The following is a 23010-nucleotide window of genomic DNA, read 5'->3' on the forward strand; positions in this document are numbered from 1 at the left end:
ATTGCCAGGGGCTTCATTTTTCTAGGAAGCCAAAGATAGCTTCCTTGAGCTAAGATCTCAAGAACAAAAAGTATGACTTAATGATTAAACATAATGAACCAATTCCCCAGAGGCAGACAATAAAAAAAGTAAGTATTTATGAAAACCTACTGTACAAGGTGCTAAGGAGAAAAAAAAAAACTGAAAATATTCACTAACATCTGGGAGATTATATTCTAATAGAGAAAGCAGATATGTAATTAATTGTGCTGCAAGAAAATATAAAAATAGATATTCCCTAACAAAGTCCCCATTATGTATTCTGCAGAAAATAGAAAACTCCATCATAAAATTCATGTGGAATCTAAAGGGACTCTTAATAGTCAAAACAATCTTGAAAATGAACAAAGTTGCGGTGTTAGTCTTCCTGATTTCAAACCTTATTACAAAACTATGGTAATCAAAACAGGGTGGCACTTGCATAAAGATAAACTTCTAGGCCAATGAAACAGAATACCTGGAAATAGGCCATCATATGTATCTGGTCAAAGGATTTTTGAAAACAGTACCAAGATCATTCAATGAGGATAGAACAGCTTTTACAACAAAAGATTCTGGTGACACTGGATATGCACAGGCAGAAGAATGAAGTTGGACACTTACCTTAAACAGTATTCCACACTGATCAAAAAACCAAATATATAAAACTCTTAATGAAAACTCAGGGGGAAAGCTTTATGACATTGGATTTTGCAATGATTTCTTAGATATGCCACTATACTATACCACTAGTGGAAAGCACTATCCACAAAAGGCCAATAAGTTGAAATTCATCAAAACTGAACGTTTTGTGCAAAGGAAAATATCAATAGAATGAAAAGGCAACCTACAGAATGGCAGACAATACTTGCCAACAAAATGTGTGACAAAAATGGATACCCAGAATATATAAAGAATTCTTACAACTCAACAAAAACAAAAAATAAGCAAACCTGACTCAAAAATAGGCAAAGAACTTGAGTAGACATTTCACTAGAAAGATATATATGACTTTTTTTTTTAAAGATTTTATTTATTTATTTGACAGAGAGAGATTACAAGTAGGCAGAGAGGCAGGTAGAGAGAGAAGGAGGAGGAAGCAGGCTCCCTGCTGAGCAGAGAGCCCGATGCGGGACTCGATCCCAGGACCCCGAGATCATGACCTGAGCCGAAGGCAGCGGCTTAACCCACTGAGCCACCCAGGCGCCCCTAGAAAGGTATATAAATGGCCAAAAAGCATATGAAAAGATACTCAATATCCCTAATCATTAGGGAAATACAAAGTCAAAACCATAATAAGATTCTACTTTGTACCCATTTGGATGGATATTATTTTTTTAAAAAGAAAAAAGAAGAAAAGGAAAGAACAAGTGTTGGCAAGGATGTGGAGATACTGGAATTCCTGTGCATTGCTGGTGGGAATGTAAAATGGGGCAGTCGCTGTAGAAAACAGTATGGCTAGCCCTCAAAAAATTAAACCTAGAATTACCATATAATCCAGCAATTCTACTTCTGGGTATATATCCAAAAGAAGTGAAAGCAGGGACTTGAGCATATATTTGCACACCAGTGTTCACAGCAGCATCATTCACAATAGCCAAAGAGGGAGGAAATCCAAGTGTCCATAGATAGCTGAATGGATAATCAAAATGTGGGGTATAAGCAATGCTATATTTTAATGCCTCAAAAAGGAAATTCTTTAAAAAACAAAATGGAATTCAGATACTTGCTACAACAAGGATGAATACTGAAGACATTATGCTAAATAAAGTATGCCAGTTACAGAAGGACAAATAACACATGATTCCACCTGCATGAGGTACCTAGAGTAGTCAAATTCACAAAGACAGAAAGTAAAATGGTGGTTGCCAGGGGGCTGGGAGGAGGGGAGAACAGAGTTAGTATTTAATGGGTACAGGGCTTCAGTTTCACAAGATGAAGAGAGTTCTGGAGATGGACAGTGGTGATGGCTGCCCAACAACATGAATGTATTTAACATCACAAAACTGTACATTCAAAAATGGTAAATGTCATATATATTATACACATACACACACACACACACACACACACACACTGCTAAACAACTATCCAGGCAATATGCTATGGAATTACAAAGAGAAAGTAATAATGGGAGATAAGGGAAAGAATTATTTTAGTTGGATCTTGAAGGAATTTGATAGGAAATAATGGGAAGACATCCTAGGGTTTGACTCCATTATCATCAAAGGCGGAATGATAAAAATGTAGGGCCAATTAGAGACCTTACAACACAGCAGGAGAGCTGCAAAGCAAAGTATGTGGGCAGGTACTGGCTGGATGAGTTCAGGAAAGTAGTTTAAGCCCAGATCACCGAGGGCTTTAAATACCATGCTAAGGAATGTTGCCTGAATCCTGAAGGCAACGGCAATACTGACAAAGTTGGGAAAGAGACAGAATCGAGAAGTCCACCATCTGGAAGCGCAACGATGTGAAGGAATGGCTGGAGGCTTCTGTGACGGGAAAGGCGGCAGATGAGGTCCTAAAGGGGGACGTGACTATACACGTGAGAAGATGTTTCCGAGAAAGCAGCAATAAAATTGCTCCACCAAGAGAAGAGTCTTTCCTTCATAGCTGTATCTCTGTTTTCACTGCTCATAGCTCACTGAGCTATGGGAAGAAGCATAGTGTGATTAAAGAGGGAGGGACAAGCAAAGGCAGAAAGTCCTTAGCTCAGCTTCACTGCTCGGGCCTCCACCAGCTCTTTCTTGAAACTAGTCCTCCCACTCACCACTCTCCCAACTTAGAGCCCCTCACTCACCCAAACACTCTGGCCTTTCAAACCTCTCAAACACTCCAGGTTCCGGCCCATCTTTGGGCATTTCATTTGCTATGGCTTCTGTCTGGGTGCCTCTCCCCCAGATCTCTGCACCACTGGTTTCTTCTTATGCCTCAGGTTCAAGAGGCAAATGACTCAGAAGGACTTTTTCTCACCATCTCATCTAAATGAAGCCTCGCCTTAGTATACTCTGTTGCCTCGCCCTGTTCACAGCATGGATCTCAGTAGAGCATTTTTAAACGTCTTTTTCTGCCTCCTCAGCCATGAGACCCTGCCGTTCATAGTTATAGTCCTGGTCCCAAAGAAAATGTCTGGCACACAGTAGTCACCCAGTAAATATATAAAATGAATATATTAATAGGAATCAGCCATGAGTATGTGTGGGGTAAACCAAAGAAAAAGGGGAAAAAAAAATAAAACAAAACTCCAATGTTTGAACTTGTACAGCCAAGGGAAGAAGCATAGTGTGATTAAAGAAGGAGGGACAAGCAAAGGCAGAAAGTCCTTAGACAATGACACACGTTTCACCGGTGCCGTGAAGAGAGCTATATGGGTGCTGCCGAACAAAAACCAGGAAAAAACCTACAACAGCAGAAACTTCAAGGTAAACTATCTTTTCTTCAAAAACAACTTGTAGAATGTCCTCTGATTTATGAGTTAGGGAAGCTGGAGAGCAGGATAATTACATACCAGATTTTCTATAGAGAGCTGAAACTGTTTAATTTCACGAAGGGTCTCATTATCTCTTTTCACTTCATTCACATATTGTGCCAAGTCCTAAAGAATAAAGAGAAGGGTATAAAAGGCAGTCAGGATAAGGCTGGAGAAGAGACGAAAACTGTCTGAAAGAAAACGCACCATTAATTTCATTAGCGTTAAAAGTAATCACCATAACTTTTTAAAGACAAGAAAACGCACATCCAATCAATCAAGGCTGCAACTGAAAAGCAGGTTTTGAAGCGTCTGCGGTACAGCTGGGCAGACGAAGGCGTTGTCATTCACCTCACCTCTGAGAAGAACAGGGATAAAAAACAAAAGCAAACAAAATCTGCCACCATGCAGAACAACAAAAGAAAACTAGGTCAGGAGAATGCAAATTCCAGACATGTTAATAACTGACCTTGAGAGAATCACATTCTTAGGCGGGTTAGAATAAGGTCAATAGTGCAATGAAGGATTAGCAGGGAGAAAAAAGTAACTAAAAGTAAGACAGGGAGTCCAGTGCAGCAGGACTGTTTCCTGCAACCAGTTGGTGTCTTAGTTCCTGGAGAGCTTTCAGTCTGGCCGCCAGTTCAGTTTTAAAGAGTTAATGAAGGAGAAGCAAAGAGGATGAGAAAAACCTCAGAGCACTGAAATGAATTAAAAGTGAACAAACAATGCGGGACACATTTCTCCATGTGCCTTCTTCACCTACTTTAAAATGTCTTTTTCTCATATTTGAGGAAACATTAGCTAATCTTTCCATACTGTAAGTAGCTATTTTTATTATATGTGCTCTAGATTTTCCCGTTTTCTGGGTGTTCTTTTTTCTCTACCCTCTTAAATTCATCTGCAACAGTAGGAACAGACCTCGGACAAAAAAGCAGTTCCTAACTTTGTTCTAAATGAAAGTCTGACTTTTCATAGGATGTATCTATAAAGGATTGCTTTAAAAATTGGAAACTTGGTATGACTTTGGAAAAGAGTAACAAATAATTGTGTGATGGTTCCTGACAGGCTCCTGAAATCAGCCGAAGAGCAGAGCCCTCACGGACCCTGGCAGAGGGACGCAGAGAAGCCATTAGCATCGTTCTGATAGAGTCACATCACCCTTTTGTCTTGAAAACAAATATTGGCTTATGTTTTAAGTTAGGAGTAAATATTTCTTTCAAAGTCAACGTGCGGCACAACGTAGAAATTGGAGCGTTGCAGATTACCCACTATGTTTAAAAGTCTGCCTTTATCTACTTACAGCTCTTGATTTTCAGATTTACCTAGAAATAGAGACCCCAACTGAAATCCACCTGTGCTGATGTACAACATCCATGAAGGTCAACCTGGCAGAGAGCCTCACTTGAGGAAAGTCAGTCACGCCAGTGTTCTGAAGTCACCAGCTGACCTGCTGCTTACACAAGCCAACAGGATTTTATTAGTAACCACAAAAAGAATGTGAAATAAAACCATTATATTAAATCATTCCTGGTGGTTATAAAAGTTGTCATACTTTCATAAAAAACAAGTTATTTTAATACACCTCTTGGTTTTATGTATCTTTGTCTAACAATTAAATCCACGCAAGGATATCTATTTCAGTTAAAAATATCCAATTCTCAGGGCACCTGGGTGGCTCAGTGGGTTAAGCCTCTGCCTTTGGCTCAGGTCATGATCTCAGGCCCTGAGTAGGGCTCTCTGCTCAGCAGGAAGCCTGCTTTTCCCTCTCCTTCTGTTGCTTCCCCTGCTTGTGGTCTCTCTTCTCTCTCTTCAAATAAATAAAATTAAAATATATATATATCCAATTTTCTGGGGTGCCTGGATGACTCAGTCAGTTAAGTGTCCAACTGTTGATTTTGGTTCCAGTCATGATCTCAGGTGAGATCGAGCCCCTCATCAGGCTGCATGGGGCTCCGTGCTCAGCTCAGGACCCTGCTTGAAGATTCTCTACCTCTGCCCCTCCCTCGACTCACGTACACTCTCGCCCTTTAAAATAAATTAATTAATTAATAAATCTTTAATAAGTACCTATCTCTTCCCACCAAATACGAAACTATACAAATACTTACATATTAAAATATATCGGCATATAATGCATATGCATTAGCAGTTTGTATTCTATTGTTTTTAAGCAGGCATAAAAAATACAAAGAAGTTAATGTTACATTTGCCTTACCTTCATTGCATCAAGAGCCAGTTTCAGATTTGCCTTCTCAGTAGGATCGGTGGTATGCTTGACCAATTCCTATTTGGAAGATACAATTCAGTATTACTTTCATCAATTAAAACCAAAATATAAGAAAGAAAACATTTTAAGAAATAAGCCATTTTTATCACTATTTTCACCATAATATAATAAATGGGATGCAACTTAACTAGGTTCTATTTCCATAAAAAATCTGAAACTTTAAGAACACCAGGTAGACACCAAAAGGATATAAGACAATGGTTATAAACACTTTCCATTCAAAGATGAACCTGAATTCTATCCCCCGTCATTACAATGACATCCTTCCCAAATGTCATGAAAGATCTCATTGCCAACTGATTCTGATGACTACTCCTCTCTCCTAGCTTCAGGAACATTAGGATCTTTTGTTTGTTGCTATTATTGGTGGTGGTGGTTAGTCCATCTTAAATTTCTGCCGATTCACCCATCTCTCATACTTTCTTATCTGTACCTTTGAAATTTGCCATTCCCTAGATTTTCACCTTGGGCTTCTGTTATTCTTACCATACATACTCTACAAATTCTATCATAATCATCTCTATAACGTCAACGTTCACCTCATAAGACAATCCCTCTCAAAGAAATTTGCTCAAACCAGAACGCACGCCCGAGTCCCAGAATCTTCTGTCCAACTAAACAGTTCTACCTGGGTATCTCACAAGCCCATCCGACCCAACAATTCCAAACTTAAGGCATTTTCACCCACAACCCTGCTCTGGTTCCTGTTTATGTTTTATTGAATGAGGACACCCCCACCAATGGAATCACCTAAGCCAAAACCTAAAAAGTGTCCCAGGTGCTCCTTTCCCATACTATCTTCTAGCAATACTGACTTTGATCTTACCCCTGGAAACCATCCTCACTGCCACTACATTGGTTCAATCCATACTCTTTTTCACATGGGTTATTCTAAATTTGCTTCTGACTTGTAGCCTCTCTGGACTACAATCTATTCATTCTATTGACATCAGAGCTAGGGTTCTAATTTACAAACTGGATCCTGTCCCTATCCTATTTAGACATCTGTGATGCCCACAAAAGTTTCAGGTCATCAACCATACCTCTTTGACCCTTCGTGGTCTGAATTCTGCAAACCTCTTTCAATTTCTTTCCATTCCATCCAAACAACCTATATTCTAGCCACATTAAATTAACTGCATTTCTCAAAATATGTTCTCGTGTCTGATCCCATTAGGCATGCTGTTTGCTCTCCTTAGAAAGCCCTTCCTCTCTGATGCCTCTATTGAACTCCTACTATTCCCTTCACAACCAATTTAAGAATCACTTCTCAGTGAAGCTTTCTATGACGGAAGCCCCCAGAAATCCCCAGCCTCCACAGGCACAATTAACTAGGCCTTTATTTGTACTCCCTCTGTGCTTTTTGTATACCTATCACACTCTATGGCACCCGGAAGCTTACATTTCATTTTCCCTATCTAAACAGTGAGCTTTATCAGTCTGGGAAGGCAAGAGGTGTTTTATATCATGAATGCCTAACACTATGTGTTGAACAGGGAAGACACTCAAAAATTTTTGCTGTATTTAGTATCAGTAGTGTTTCTAGTTATAAAGAGGATTTATAGCCATCAGATTTATTAAGTATAAAAACTTGTCCACATAATATTCTCTTACTTCTATTTTCAATTTTATCTCAAAGTTTCAAATACTCTACTCTTACTCTAATTTTATAAATCTGTGATTTCAAACCATAAAGTATTTCAAAAATTATTTCCCCACTAAAGTACAGAGTCAAGTAAGTAGGAAATGTTCAAATTCATACCACATTAATGTGATGAATGTCTAAACATTAGACAAATTCTATTCCACACTATCAAGATAGAAAAACATTTCTAGGATTTTTAATCTATATGTTACCCCAAATAAAAATTTCCCTATTTTAAAAAATCATAAAACCAAATATTTTGTTATTACTACTTTTTATTATGTTATGTTAGTCACCATACAGTGCGTCATGAGTTTTTGATACAGTGTTTCAAGACTCCTTGTTTACATATAACACCAGTGTTCCATGCAATATGTGCCCTCCTTAATACCCACCCCCAGGCCAACCCATCCTACCTCCCCTCCCCTCTAAAACCTCAGGTTGTTTCTTGGAGTTCACAGTTTTTCATGGTTTGTCTCCCCTTCGGATTTCCACCCCATTCATTTTTCCCTTCCTTCTCCTAATGTCCTCCATGCTATTCCTTATGTTCCACAAGTATGTGAAACTATATGATAATTGACTTTCTCTGTTAGATTTATTGTACTCAGCATGATCTCCTCCAGTCCCATCAAGGTTGATGCAAAAGTTGGGCATTCATCCTTTCTGATGGCTGAGTAATATTCCGTTGTATATATGGACCACATCTTTATCCATTGTCCGCTGAAGGGCATCTCGGCTCTTTCCACAGTTTGGCTATTGTGTACAATGCTAATACCTCTATTTTTAACTTTTTGAGGAACCTCCACACTGTTTTCCAAAGCGGCTGCACCAACTTGCATCCTCACCAACAGTGTAAAAGGGCTCCCCTTTCTCCACAACTTCTCCAACATTTGTTGTTTCTTGCCTTGTTAATTTTGGCCATTCTAACTGTGTAAGGTGGTATCTCAGTGTGCTTTTGATAGGAATATCCCTAATGGCTAATGATGATAAACATTTTTTCAGGTGTCTGTTAGCCATCCTTGGTGAAGTGTCTGTTCATGTCTTCCACCCACTTTTTGACTTGATTATTTGTCTTTTGTGTGTTGAATTTTAGGAGTTCTTTATAAATATTGGATATCAGCCCTTTGTCTGTAGTGTCATTTGCAAATATCTTCTCCCATTCCGTGGGTTGCCTCTTCGTTTTGTTGACTATTTCCTTTGCTGTGCAGAAGCTTTTTATCTTGATGAAGTCCTAAAAGTTGCTTGTGTTTCCTTTGCCTTTGGAGATGTGTCTTGAAAGAAGCTGCTGTGGCCCAGGTCAAAGAGGTTACTGCCTATGTTCCCTTCCAGGATTTTGATGGATTCCAGTCTCACATTGAGATCTTTCATCCATTTTGAGTTCATCTTTGTGTATTTTTCAAAGTGCTGGAAGAAATGGTCCTAAAATTTGTATGGAACTGGAAAAGACCCAAAAAGCCGAGGAAATGTTGAAAAAGAAAAACAAAGCTGGGGGGCATCATGTTGCCTGATTTCAAAGTCTATTACAAAGCTGTGATCACTAAGACAGCATGGTACTGGCACAAAAACAGACACATAGAGCAATGGAACAGAATAGAGAGCCAGGATATGGACCCTTGACTCTGTGGTCAAACAATCTTCGACAAAGCAGGAAAAAATATCCAATGGGAAAAAGACAGTCTCTTCAATAAATGGTGCTGGGAAAATTGGACAGCTATATACAGAAGAATGAAACTCGACCATTCTCTTACACCATACACAAAACTAAGCATTCTTTTGAAATTTAAAATATAAAACAATCCAAGAGGGATTAAGGAAAAAAGCCTGCTAATTGCAAAAAAGTAGTGTCATATTTTAAACTTATAAAAGTCAGAGAACTTTATAAATGACCAAAACATATATTTCTTGAAAACTGCACCTTTTAAAATCTTCAATTGATATTTGACTATTCCAAAGTTACAAAATAAATTACTATTTTATTTTGGACATGTTTTTAGTTTCATGATGTCTCAGAGACTGATTGCTTAAGTCCTCATTATTTTTTCATAAAATCCAATTTGATTAAGTTGCTTTGAGTTTAGGTCTCATAAATGTTTTAATGCATTTTTAAGAAATAATCAGGGTTTGAATTTTTCTGATTTCTCAGTAGAACAAAAATAGAGATGACTAATAATTTCACAACTACAGTTCAAGGAATTTAATATACGAGATGTATAAAGCGCAGCAGACTCAAAATTATATTTCACATACAGGTAGTAGATCTTTTTAAAATGACATTTCACAAGCATCAGCAGAGTTGACAGACTAATACTGTAAGACATTTCCTTGGAGCAGAACTAATGAGCCTCTTGGTACAGCTATCAAATTAAATTTATAAGACTCTCCACCCTCATTAGAGGACTAACTGTGGAAACCATAAGCTTTGTGGTTATAACAAGAATCACTTCAAAATAAATGTAGTCTTATTATAATTTATTATAGCAGAAAGCAACATGGAATGTGACAGAATTCTTTTTTAGTTTATGGTTATAAGGCAAAAAGTCCTAAACACTTAACCTGCCAAAAATCAGGGGTATTGCAGCACTGAGAGTCTAATAAATGATTCCTGCTAACCAAAGAAGACCTGGTTAAAGGGATCTTTTTGTTTTGCCTCAGTTTTTTGTTGTTGTTGTTGTTGTCATTCATTTGTGTTTTTTGGAGCCAGTTCTATTGGAAGGACACAAAAAGTTACTTTGTGGAAGATATAGAATCATCTTTGCTAAAAGAAAAATTTTCCAGCTGTTCTGTTATTTCCCACTAAGCTATACTAACCATTGAAAAATCACAAGGGAATACATCCCAAACATAGAGTATACAGAGCATAATTGATGCTTCATGAATACTCTGTTAAATGAATAAATGAACAAATAACTAAACGGGCAGTTTCAAGTTACATACCTGGAGGAGAAGGTGATACTTTAAAACACGTTGCATAGGAACCACAAGCAAATCTCGAAGAGTGAATTTTCCATTATTTGCTCTTTTGGAACATTCCTAATGAAAAGTTTTTTAAAAACGTCTTAAAAAACTTTGTTAATTTTATCAAAGGAAGTCATAAAGCAAGCATTAAAAGATGCAGAGGCCATAAACAAAACTTTTATTATATAATAAATATCTTGTTATTTTCCTCTTCAATAATCCTTTCTGAAAAATAGTATCTAATTAAAATCCAAAAAGACAAATAAACCTTGTAGCATTTCAACTCTAAAATGATTCATTAAGCAGAATGATATTTTGCATGAAAATTATTTTCTCTAATGGCCCTCTGGGGTCTTCTTCTACTCACCCTTACAGCTCCACCTTCTACTAATCCCCCCTAGCCGGCCTGTGGGCCGGGCATCAGGAACAAGTCCCTACTCATCCAACTAGTCATGTGCCTTCTGCATGCGCCTGCCTTTGGTTCATTCTGTTCTCCCCAACCACCATGCATTTGGTCCAGTTTCCAACAAGATTTCTTCATCCTCTTCAAGAACTATACATCTAGGCCTTTTGTGATAATCCCGATCAAAACTGTGTTCTCCTGTGTGCCTTGTGAGCATTTTAACTGTTGCTGTACACAGTGTCTTCCCCAATGTATCTTTTACAGCTTTAAGAATCTAGTTGTTGCTTAATGAAATTTGTGAAACTGAATGAAATGGAAAGACTGACTCTAAATATTTGCTAAAGTATAAAACTTATGGGATTCAAAGTTTCAAAAGCCTAATTTTTTTAAAAAATCTCCTTTCTTAAAAGTTTATCTAAAAATAGTGTTGTCTTGTGTCCATTCTTTTGCCATTAACTATGAATTTGAGAAAAGTACTCTGAAATATCAAAGCATGAATTCAGATCACAAGGCTTGGCTGTGTAACCTTGAACAAGTCGCTTTTCTGATTTTACTGTTTCTCACATATTTGTGATGTGATTTTTTTTTAAGATTTTATTTGTTTCTTTGACAGAGACAGATCACAAGTAGGCAGAGAGGCAGGCAGAGAGAGAGGAGGAAGCAGGCTCCCTGCCGAGCAGAGAGCCCAATGCAGGGCTCGAACCCAGGACCCTGAGATCATGACCTGAGCCGAAGGCAGAGGCTTTAACCCACTGAGCCACTCAGGCGCCCCTGTGATGTAATTTTTACTTTATTTTAAATATTTTTTTTATTTATTTGACAGAGACACAGCGAGAAAGTGAACATAGGCAGGGAGAGTGGAAGAGGTAGGAAACGGGCTCCCTGTTGAGCAGGGAGCACTACGTGATGTGGGGCTCAAACCCCAGGACCTGGGATCCTGACCTGAGTTGAAGGCAGACACTTAATGACTCAGCCACTCAGGCGCCCCTGTGACCTAGTTTTAAAAAACAACAAATTTCCATAAAAGTATTATTATTAGGGAGAAACTAAGTCCAAAATCCTCAGACAATTGCACATCCCAGACCAAGGAATTTTCTAGTTCATAGAAAGAGTTGCATTCAAGAAAATGCTGCTTTATTCATGAGTTTGTTTCCACTTTGTCCACATTTAGCTTTTCTGGCACATGGAAGGATATATTGTCAGGAGCTATAAAGTAAACACCATTAGCTCTAATGACCATAGTAACTTAATTAGTATTTGACTATAGGTCTTAACTAAGAACTGGGGACACATCTGGACATGTTAGCTCATGTCTTGTCAATTGCTGCAGTTCACTGAGAAGAATACCTAAGTCAACTGATTTCTTGCTTTTACAGATTGTGGAGAGTTCTGGATCATGGGTCTCAAATAGGAGGTTAAACTGTTAAGATTATTATAATGAATGAGTCTCATCTCCCTAGTTGCATTTTAAGTTCCTTGGAATTGAGGTTGTATCTTAATATATACGTGTGTGTGTGTGTGTGTGTGTGTGTTCTTAACATAGTGTTAGGGAAAGAAATGCTGTACTTAAAAATTCACTTTGTTATGTTATAGAAGTCAGTTTAAAACTGTTGGGGAAAGAATTAGTTCCTTGAAGTTCTAAGTCACAGGCTCAGGAAGTAAAAAAACAACAACAAACATTGCTGGCATTTCCTACAACTGGGGTCTGAGTCTGAGGAGTGAAATGCTTATTAGTATTGAAAGTATATAAATGGTAGAAGTCACATGCTTATTAGTTGAACTTCAATTCCAACTGAGAAGACAATAAAGGAATAGGGATGCGCTAGCTTATAGGACAAGACAAAGAGACTCTGTTACCCTTCGCCGTAGGTTATCTTGGTTCCAAAGTAGAAAAGAAGACAAAAATCACCAGAAGCAAAAATCACCACAAAACTGAAGACCTGGGTTGCCTGGGTGGCTCAGTCCATTAAGTGCCCAACTCTTGATTTCAGCTCAGGTCTTGATCTCAGGGTTCTAGAGCCCACGTAAGATTCTCTCCTTCCCATTCCCTCCACCTCTTCCCCCACTCATCCACACACTTGCTCAAAAAAACACAAAAAATACTGAAGACATGCAGGAGGCAGAGACACATGGAGATAGGGTAGCTTTCCCTTTGTCATGTCAGGACAGTCCCAGCAAAGAGTATCTACTGAGGTGTCACAGGGAGTGTCTGATAAATACTTGCAAATCACAACCCTGGTCAGAAATCTTGACTTTTCAGGCAAAAGAGAAGACCTAGCAGCCTTTACCCTGAGCCTTCCAAACTCAGCTGGAGATTCTCTCTTTCCCTCAGACAGAGAGTGATCTATCATACAAACTATGTTGCCAGAGCAGGTCATAGGCAGAGCTTTGACCGTGACTCTGAAGGAAGGGAGAGGAACATCCAAACAATGCTGAGTATAATGGAGGTTTGAATGACAACTTGTAGACTCCCATCCTGAGCCAGAGTTTTATACCTTTGTTTAAAACAAAAACAAAACAAAACTGTTCTATGGGGCACCCGGGTGGCTCAGTCTGTTAAGCATCTGCCTTTGGCTCAGGTCATGGTCCCAGGGTCCTGGGATGGAGCCCCACATCATCAGGCTCCTTGCTCAGCTGGGAGCCTGTTTCTCCCTCCCCTCCCTGCTTTGCTCAATTTCTCTCTCAAATTTTAAAAAATAATTAATTAAAAAATTAAAAATTAAAAAAAACTGCTCAACTAGTTAAGAACTAGTTGTGTAACTTGTAAAGTTTTATCTTAGCATCATACTTTAATTTGAGTCAAGGTGGCTTATGGCTCTATGCTTCTGAGGCTCTGTTCTCCCAAGAGCAGAGGGAGACCTTTACACTAAGAGGGTGTTGGGTTATTATTCAGCAGTGATTCAAGTCACCAGCACACATAAAGTCTGCATCATCAGAGGATTATAAGAAGTCAGGGGAAAAGATCCATGATAGAGAGTTAGTATGGTTACTCAAGAGCCTGTTGACGTGTAAACTTTCTAAACAAGTTCCCCATTGTGGGAGTTATGAAACCATACCAAATATGCTAAAACAATCAAAGTTCTATTTTGAAAATCATGTGCCTCTTTTTTCCCTTTCATCACCTGACTTCATTGCTAAATAGAACAAAGACAGCAAAGGGGACACTAGAGAGTCAACTAAGCCAAACACAGCCATTTAAGAGTTGATGATGTATCTCTACCTAACATTAAAGAAAATCCAAACGGGGTGCCTGGGTGGCTCAGTGGGTCAAGCCTCTGCCTTCAGCTCAGGTCATGATCCCAGGGTCCTGGGATTGAGCCCCACATCAGGTTCTCTGCTCAGCAGGGAGCCTGCTTTCCCCCCTCTCTCTCTGCCTGCCTTTCTGCCTACTTGTGATCCCTCTGTCTCTCTCTGTAAAATAAATAAATAAAATCTTAAAAAAAAAAAAGAAAAGAAAATCCAAACATATGGAAAATGTAATTGGGATGACAATTCATGTAACATATAAATAATCTTTTGCAAAAGTTCTTTGAAAGTGCAAACTCTTCCTGTGGAAAAAAAATGATCTACAAGAAAAACATAAAAATTTAACACAATCTCCAGATTTCTTTTCTATTGCTACCATGTGCTCTGTTTATTCTGACCTACTCTCCATTTCTCAAAATTTCCCAACCCATCTGGTCAGAATGCTCTCCTTAGAACCTCACCTGTCAAGACTCACCCCATTCTTTAGTGACCTAACTCCAATATTACCTCTCCAGAGAAATTTCCCACATTCTACCCATACTGAAGTGATCAGTCTTACTAATGGAGCTCAATTACTGGTTGTCACACAACAACTTAATCTTACTTATCTCTGTCTCATTTTCTCTCTTATAGGCAATATTCATGCCCTTTTTAACACACCTGATCATAAATGTCTTGTATTTCTAATAACCATTTTTAATCTACATGTACATTATCTCTCATATATCTTACTTTTCTTGTACTTTCTACCTAGGTGACCCTAGGCAAATGACTCATAATCTCTCTGAACTCCAGCATTCTCATCCATAAGGGAAGAAAATTAATTGCACATATCTCACAGAGTCATACGGATCTAACGAGATAATGTATGTAAAACAGAGCCATAAGTTGTAGATTTTACTACTGTTATATTATTACTATCACATTATTTTATAGAGCTAGCTATGAAAATATTTTTTAAACTTGTCATGAAACTATATTTAGAATACATGGGGAGATTTATTATTGTACAGATCTCAAAAGGAATACATCTGTTTTTGTTCTTTTTCTTTTTTGGGGTATGGTTGACAACCTTTCCTTAGTTTCAGGTGTACAACTTGGGGATTTGACAAGTTTCTACACAATGCTGTGTTCACTACAAGCACAGCTGCCATCTTTCTCCTTACATCACTATTACAGTATCACTGACTGCATTCCTTACGCTGTGCCTTGTATTTCTGTGACTTACTTATTCCATAACTAGAAGGCTGTACCTCCCTTTCCCCTTCACCCATTGTGCCCATCTGCCATCTCCCTCCCCTTGCTTTGAGGTTTCTCTTACTTTATTTCATAAACAAAAAATAAACAGGTACCTCTAATTTCAGTTTTACATCTTCTTTTGTCTTAGAAATATTGTCTAAACTAGAGATGGCCAACTCCACTCCACTGCAGTACTGCCCATAGATAACCAACCTGAAAGGGAAAAAGAAAAGAGATTTGCAGGAGAAAAAAAGCCAGAATAAAGTAGAAGGGGAAGAGACAAAATTCTCACGTATTTACAGCCACAGGTGGAGAGAAACAGAGCAAATCTCACCTGTCCTGTGTTTCTAACTACCTATGTGATCCAGGGCAAGCCACCGGTCATCTCTCCAAACCTCTGCTTTCTCATTTCTCTTACACACATACCACACGTACAAGTACAGTCACAGAATAAGGGTCACTCATATTTTACTATTAAAAGGGTATTATTTATTTCTAAATTTGAATATGATTAATTCCACATACATATTTTATCAGGTAGATTTTTACAAACTGGTTAATGACTCTGAACTTGGAGTACACGTGAATGTTACAAAAACAAAATTAAAAATTTTGGTTTATGTTCCCATTAAAGATCAACTTTTTACTGTTTATGCACACTCAGAAATAGTTTTACTTTATACTCCAATTTTATTTAATCACTATTCATGTCTCCACTCATTAATAAACCTCCTGCTCTTTCCTGCTTTTTAATTAAGGAAAACACACCATCTGAAAATTGGGAACAAACGAGAGGCCTAAATGGTGAGGGATGGAAGAGAATTTTTGTACTGCATGGAGTGGAGTGTGAGGCCTCGTGAGAATGGGGAACTGTGGAGTAATATAGATATTTTACAAAAAGGTTGGGTAATTTATTGTTTCTTTTAATTCTCCATTGGGGACAAAAAAAACCACTAATGAGCTCATGTTTATCCAACTGTTGTTGATGCAAAGCAATTCATTAGCCACTTCTTAGCACTAGGAACTACAAGTGCTTGATTTAAAAAGAGAGAATGACATTTAAAGTGAAATTTCTTGGTACTTCAACTCACATGAGTTGTTCAGAAGACTTTTTTTTCCCCCCCAAACTTAGAAAGGGTAAGTGCCTTAAAGAGAGAATTATAAAATATGAGAGTGGGAACAATCACAGGCACCAGCTAATCTACCCCTAAACATTTACAGATGGAGAAAAGGAGGCTCAGAGAATTAAAATGACTTCCTGAAAACTACAGAACTCAGGGTAAAGGGTCTGATAAAGAACCTGAACCTTCTGACTTAGAGTACAAAACTATGGATCCTTGTTTTTTTTTTTTTCCTTTTTCCTGATACATATATAGAACTCAAACTACTTCGCTGAGATTAACTGTCCCATGTTCTAATTATTGCCCAGGCATTGTCTTTTTTTTAATTATTTATTTTTTTAATAAACATATAATATATTTTTATCCCCAGGGGTACAGGTCTGTGAATCGCCAGGTTTACACACTTCACAGCACTCACCATAGCACATACCCTCCCCAATGTCCATAACCCCATACCCAGGCATTATCTTAATGGACAGCGGTAATAGGTATTTATGAGCAATTTTAATACTAACCCTCACTATAATCACAAACTGATAGCCACAACATTTAAAAGTTAAAAGTTACCTTTCCTTGTAGTTAATAAAAACTTGATACAAGTTCTGGTCATTTTTATTTACAATGGAGTCATGAATCTCTTGCATTAGGTTCCGATGAACTTTTACAAGTTCCTTAGGAAAGGAAAAAAAACAAAAAGCACGTCAAAGGAAATTATAAATCAGGACCATAAATAAATAAATAAAATAAACAAACAAATAAATAAATAAATCGTCCAAACCGAAAATCCATATCGGTGCTAGACTTGTTATTCAAGGATATGCTGAATGCCCTCAATATAGAAACATGCCACCACAGATAAAGAGAGGAGGAAGTGAAAGAGGGAAAGGGAGGAGAGAAAGGGGAGAAGGGGGAGAGGAGAGAAGTGGAGGGAAGACGAGGGAAGACGAGGGCGAGACTGACAGGCCAAGTACAGAGAAAACAGAGTTTCAGATCAGACTTGAATCGTCCCTGTCCTGTGGGGGAAAAAATTATCTCACGACTTATTAAAGGATAATTTATTCCTTGTATAAAAATATGTACACTCATTTTCATTATAATCACTTTAATTTTTTAAATAAAACTATCCAAGTGCTTAATGTTTTATTGACAGAATAAAGTAATGATTCACATCCTTAGGACATAAAAATGTAGATTTGCACTTTGGTCAATTAGTGGTGTCCTGGTGCTAAGCTAACAATAATCACACTAAATTACTTGAAACCAGACAACTAATGGCATAAATAAAGAGCAGATAAATTGTACTAGGCAGTTTGCTAGAGCAACTCAGAAGTCAGGATTTCACTTTTTTCCTGATAAGCAAGTAATTTTCAGTCAGGCAGGAAATACACATCACAGCCAGGAAATGAAATTCTAATCAAGGTGCCATTTCTCCCATTATCTCTCCCCTGTACCTTGGGGCACACACTGACTTCACCACAAGCTCTTTCCTTAGCAGGGTGGGAAGGAAACAGGAATATGTTGGCCCTGTCCATTTGCTGGAGAGCACGCTGAAGCCATAAGATTAAGGACTGTAAATGTGCCCTGTATTCCAGTGACAGTGGTAAGGTGGGTCAAGATCCTCATCTTCCTAGAATGTGTGGTTTGCTTTATGCTAAATATTCACCTGTTGTCATGACATCTCTCTTCCTGCTATGCTATGAATCAATGAGAGTGTCTTCATCTGGCCAAAATCAGGGACAAGGACAACAGTTGCTAACTGACAGAGGCACATCCACACTGAACGTAACAGAACCAAAAGAGTAGGGAACTTTTAGGCACAACAAGCAAGCTTGTGCACAAAAGCTTATATAGTGTATCCACGAGCTATCTCTTACAACCCAAGCCAGTTTGAGACGTTTAAGAACTTGAATCTTGCCTAGTATGCCCTTGCTTGGCACAGCATTTGGTTTGTTTCAATGCTTCTAGGTAACTATCCTTTAAGATTATAAGATAATTCTAAGGGGGTCTGAAATTGGAAATGCTTACATAAACATGGAAAAAAGCTCCTCACCTCAAACCACTAAAATGGATTCTTATATCATAAGGATGTAGTGTATTTCAGAGACAGGAGTTAAGGTTTGCACAGCTAGAAGTGGAAGAAGAAAGCACCACAGAGCAGAGTGATGCCCTCAGGGCAGTATCTATAGGACAGGCTTGAAGGGTTGGAGTAGCAAGAGAGCAAGGAGTGAGGCATAAGGAGGATCCCACAGGACAGACAGAAGGTGACACCAGGGATTCCTTGACTCAGACCACCTCTTCCTGACAAGCAGTTAAGGATAATACATGAATCTTATCCATGCGTGTTCGGCTTGCATCTCAACTGACTTTGGTTGAAGATATGACATATCTTTTATTTCTGGAAAATAAGGATATAAGAACTCAGGAAGCAAAAAATAGAGTTAAAATTCCTAAAGTATACAGGAAAATATTAAAATAGGAATCTGGAACCCAATAAGAGACAGGGATTTCATAGAATTTATAACACAATTATAAGTTATAAGTTATATAATTTATACATATTATACATATAATATATATGTAATTTATATACATTATTATATATAATTTATATATAATATATATAGATGTGTATATATGATTCATATGTTGTAATGTATATGTAATATATAATTCATATATTATAATGTATGTATAATTTTTATATATTGCATATTTATATATTATATATAATTTATAATTTATATATTATGTATAATTTATAATACAACTTTAGCTAGCATCTTTGTACTTACAGGAATGTTGATGAATACTGAATCAAATTCTGCTGCTGTCAGAAATCTTTTTAGTGGTGCCATGAAATACTACAAAGATAGAACAGAGAAGTAATAATTAAGCACAACTTATCCTAATAGTTTTTCATCAATAAATAATATTTATTCAAAGTCAATTGTTTATCCAAATAATGAATACCAAGAAAAAAGCAGAAACCCTTAAAGATTTTATTCTTGAATAGAGATATAAAGACATAATACAGTTAACACATTTAAAGTATAGACTAAAAGGCTTCAGCAATAAATACTTCTAAAAGTAAGAAAAAAAGAACACTATTGGCTGAATTGGCAAAAAAAAAAAAAAAGCAACATTTTAGAAATACAGGGGTGATACAAAATATCCCTCAAATGCCTTGTAAAGATTCTAGATCACTGGGGTGCCTGGGTGGCTCAGTGGGTTAAAGCCTCTGCCTTCAGCTCAGGTCATGATTCCAGGGTCCTGGGATCGAGCCCCACATCGGGCTCTCTGCTCAGCGGGGAGCCTGCTTCCCTCCCCACCACCCTCCGCCTGCCTCTCTGCCTACTTGTGATCTATCAAACAAATAAATAAAATCTTAAAAAAAAAAAAAAAGATTTCTAGATCACTGAGATTACGTACTTGTGCAATTTATGGCTCATCCTCTTCGTTCTTTGAGAATTTTAGTTCTCGGCCTGTCATATTGCTTTCCGTTACCACTCCAATGTCCATTTCTGGCAATCTCAGTACATGTGCAGCTGATCCTTCCAATAGCCTGGCCTTTCAATTCCTTGACTTCCAGTAATCTTCCAGTAATCATTCTAGCTCAGCTCCCTACTTTGGCGGTCATATCCCAAAACCTTCTCATCATCAACAACTGCAAGGCTCTATAGTATTATTTTCAAACAATCAACTCTCTGACCACTACCCCCTACCTTGATAACTCATTCCTCCAAGGAATTCTTCACCACCACTGGAATCTGCCAATCCACTAAACGCCCTGTGTCTCTCATGTCTTCACTTCCTTTCCTACCTGGTTTACACTCCATAAACCATCATCAGAATTACTTCCTTGCATAGAACTGTTCCTTCCAGGGGCGCCTGGGTGGCTCAATGGGTTAAAGCCTATGCCTTTGGCCCAGGTCATGATCCCAGGGTCCTAGGATCAAGCCCTGCATCGGGATCTCCGCTTGGTGGGGAGCCTGCTTCCCTTCCGCTCTCTTTCTGCCTGCCTCTCTGCCTACTTGTGATCTCTGTCTGTAAAATAAATAAATAAAATGTTTAAAAAAAAAAGAAAAGAAAAGAACTGTTCCTTCCACTCTCCTCTTCCACTGTACTTTTCTGGAAGAAGAAAACTCTGGTTAAATCTAGCTTGCTATATATGGTAAGCATGTACCTAAGAAGGTAAACGTGAACAGATTGATGGTCTAATTTTCAACTGAGCCTGTGGTACTGCATAACCCTACTACATTTCCCTGGTCAATTGACTCCAACACCTCTCCCAAACCACTCTTCCACACCTTCAGTGCTTTTCCTAAATGTCCAAAATGTTCTCCTGGTTCTCATTTTCCTGACCTCTAAATGTGGATGTTGCCAGGGGTGGCCTCAAACCTCTCCTCTATCACCATTCATTCCCTAGGTAAAGTCAATCAACACCATGACTTTATAGATTCCGCTGCGTCATGGTAATGGTCTAATGTATTTGTCAGTTCAACTTTTCCCCTTAATACCAGCCTCATATAACTAACTCCCTCAGCACAGCCCTTTGGAGGCTGAGAGGTATTACAAGTTTAGTATGTCCCAACAGACTCTTGATTCCCAAACCTGTCCTCCCCATATCGGTGACCATCTTTACCACTCTGGCAGTTATTCATGCTATAAACCTCACATTCCTGATTGCTCTCTTTTTCTGACATCCTTCACCTAATTCATCATCAAATCCAGTTGTCTCTACTTGCAAATGGTCAGATTCAAAATCTGACCATTCCTCACCAGCTCTATAAATACTATCATGTTCTGTCAATAGCCTTCTAACTTTTCTCCCAAAATGTCAGCATGAGCTGTGGTAAAACTTCCATTAGATCATGCCCCTTCTTCTTCTCACATGCTCCAGCTTCGAGCTGGTATTCTCTATGTCCCCTCCAGGGTGCCATGGCTCACCAGCTCTCCACATTCACTGCCTCTCTTCCCTCATGCTGCGTCAGCCACCTGAGCTACTGCTCTTCTTGAAACATGTGGAACACAGTCTCCACTGAGGGCCTTTCTTCCAGGAACTGTCCTCTCTGGGATGTTGGCACAGCTTGCTCCCTCAACTCCTTCAGCTATCTGCTTCAATGTGATCCTACCACAGACCTTCCATTATCGTGTGACATAAAATAAAATCAGCCCACCCCTATTACTCTCTGTCCTCTCTTCCTGACTGATTTTTTTCTTCAGAAAATTTATCACCACCTGACATACTTATTCGCTTGAAGGATAAACCTTCCCATGGGAGAGAGAGGATCACGAGAACCAGAGTTTTGTTGTGTTTCCTGCAATATCCTTGGCCTCTAACCGTGCCATTCCAATACTAAAAATTCAGTAGCTAGTTGTGGAATGAATAAATCTGCTTTGAGATCTTTAAATCCAAAGTTCTACCGAAACGTAGAAAACATACACACAGTAGAAACAGTGAGTCTTCTATATTAACTATAAAGTGTAGTACTTGGGCATCAAAAATAATACCTGATAACTTACTTTTTCTATTGACTCCAATGTTTCTGTGTATTTTTCTTCTGTCTGCTTAATTTCTGCTAGGCAGCAACTTCGTACGTCATTTTCTGGACATTTCTGCAATTAGAATTACCAAAAATTATTTAATCAAACATATGTCTTAATTTTTCTGGCAGTCTATAGAAAGTGCTCAAAATCATTGACTTTCTTAGGCTTTCCATTCTAATAAAAGACATAACTGAAAGATACATTAATTGCATTTATGAAGTATCTGTTCTTAAAAATTTGAACAATGTAAATGAAAGTTTTAAATGATTAAAAAAAAAACTTCTGAGCATGGACACTCTTTATACTGAAAACACCTCTTTCGTTATTTTATCTGTTTCATTACTGAACCTGGAAATAATCACACATGGTGTGATACAGTTTTCTTTTTTTTTTTTTCCTTAAGATTCTATTCATTTATTTGACAGATAGAGATCACAAGCAGACAGAGAGGCAGGCAGAGAGAGAGAGAGAGGAAACAGGCTCCCCGCCAAACAGAGAGCCCGACACGGGGCTCGACCCCCAGACTCCGGGACCACGACCCAAGCCGAAGGCAGAGGCCCCAACCTACTAAGCCACCCAGGTGCCCCGTGATACAGTTTTCTTAATGTACAGCATACTTCACAAGTGCTGTAGAAATACTTGCAAAATAACAAAAGGATATTTAATAAATAAAAACCTTAAAATAATTTTTTAAGAGTTAACATCTTGGTGTTTGGCTCACTAGTGTTAAGACTGGAGGTATTAGAGCATAACATGAAGATCAAAGGTATGGGGCTTGGACAGAATTGGGTTCAAATACCAGTTTTTCTGTTATTAGCTTGTTTTATGAACAGGTTACCTATTTTCTCTGTGTCTCAGTTATCTCATCTACAACACAGAGAGAATTCTAGTTCTAACCCCAAGGAAGTGTCAATGAGATAACCTGGTAAGGCACATAGCACCTCAGGAGTATACAAGAAGGACCCTACCCATTTAAATGATCATTGCTGTTAAGACTGTCCTCAATAGGGGCGCCTGGGTGGCTCAGTGGGTTAAGCGTCTGCCTTCAGCTCGGGCTGTGATCTCAGGGTCCTGGAATTG

General features: G+C 38.3%; 1 protein-coding gene across 1 annotated transcript in view; it reads right to left on the bottom strand.

Moving 5' to 3' along the window:
- Window positions 1–23010, bottom strand: part of VAV3 (vav guanine nucleotide exchange factor 3) — a 364578-nt gene that overhangs the window by 165218 nt on the left and 176350 nt on the right. The window contains exons 6-12 of the mRNA XM_044238799.1: window positions 21907–21999; window positions 19176–19244; window positions 16951–17054; window positions 15376–15475; window positions 10354–10449; window positions 5703–5771; window positions 3527–3613 (exon numbers count right to left, since the gene is read on the bottom strand). Coding sequence (XP_044094734.1) covers window positions 3527–3613; window positions 5703–5771; window positions 10354–10449; window positions 15376–15475; window positions 16951–17054; window positions 19176–19244; window positions 21907–21999 — 618 coding nt within the window. The remainder of the gene's footprint in view (window positions 1–3526; window positions 3614–5702; window positions 5772–10353; window positions 10450–15375; window positions 15476–16950; window positions 17055–19175; window positions 19245–21906; window positions 22000–23010) is intronic.

The sequence above is a fragment of the Neovison vison genome, chromosome 2, assembly GCF_020171115.1.
Source record: "Neovison vison isolate M4711 chromosome 2, ASM_NN_V1, whole genome shotgun sequence".
Classification (NCBI taxonomy): Eukaryota; Metazoa; Chordata; class Mammalia; order Carnivora; family Mustelidae; genus Neogale; species Neogale vison.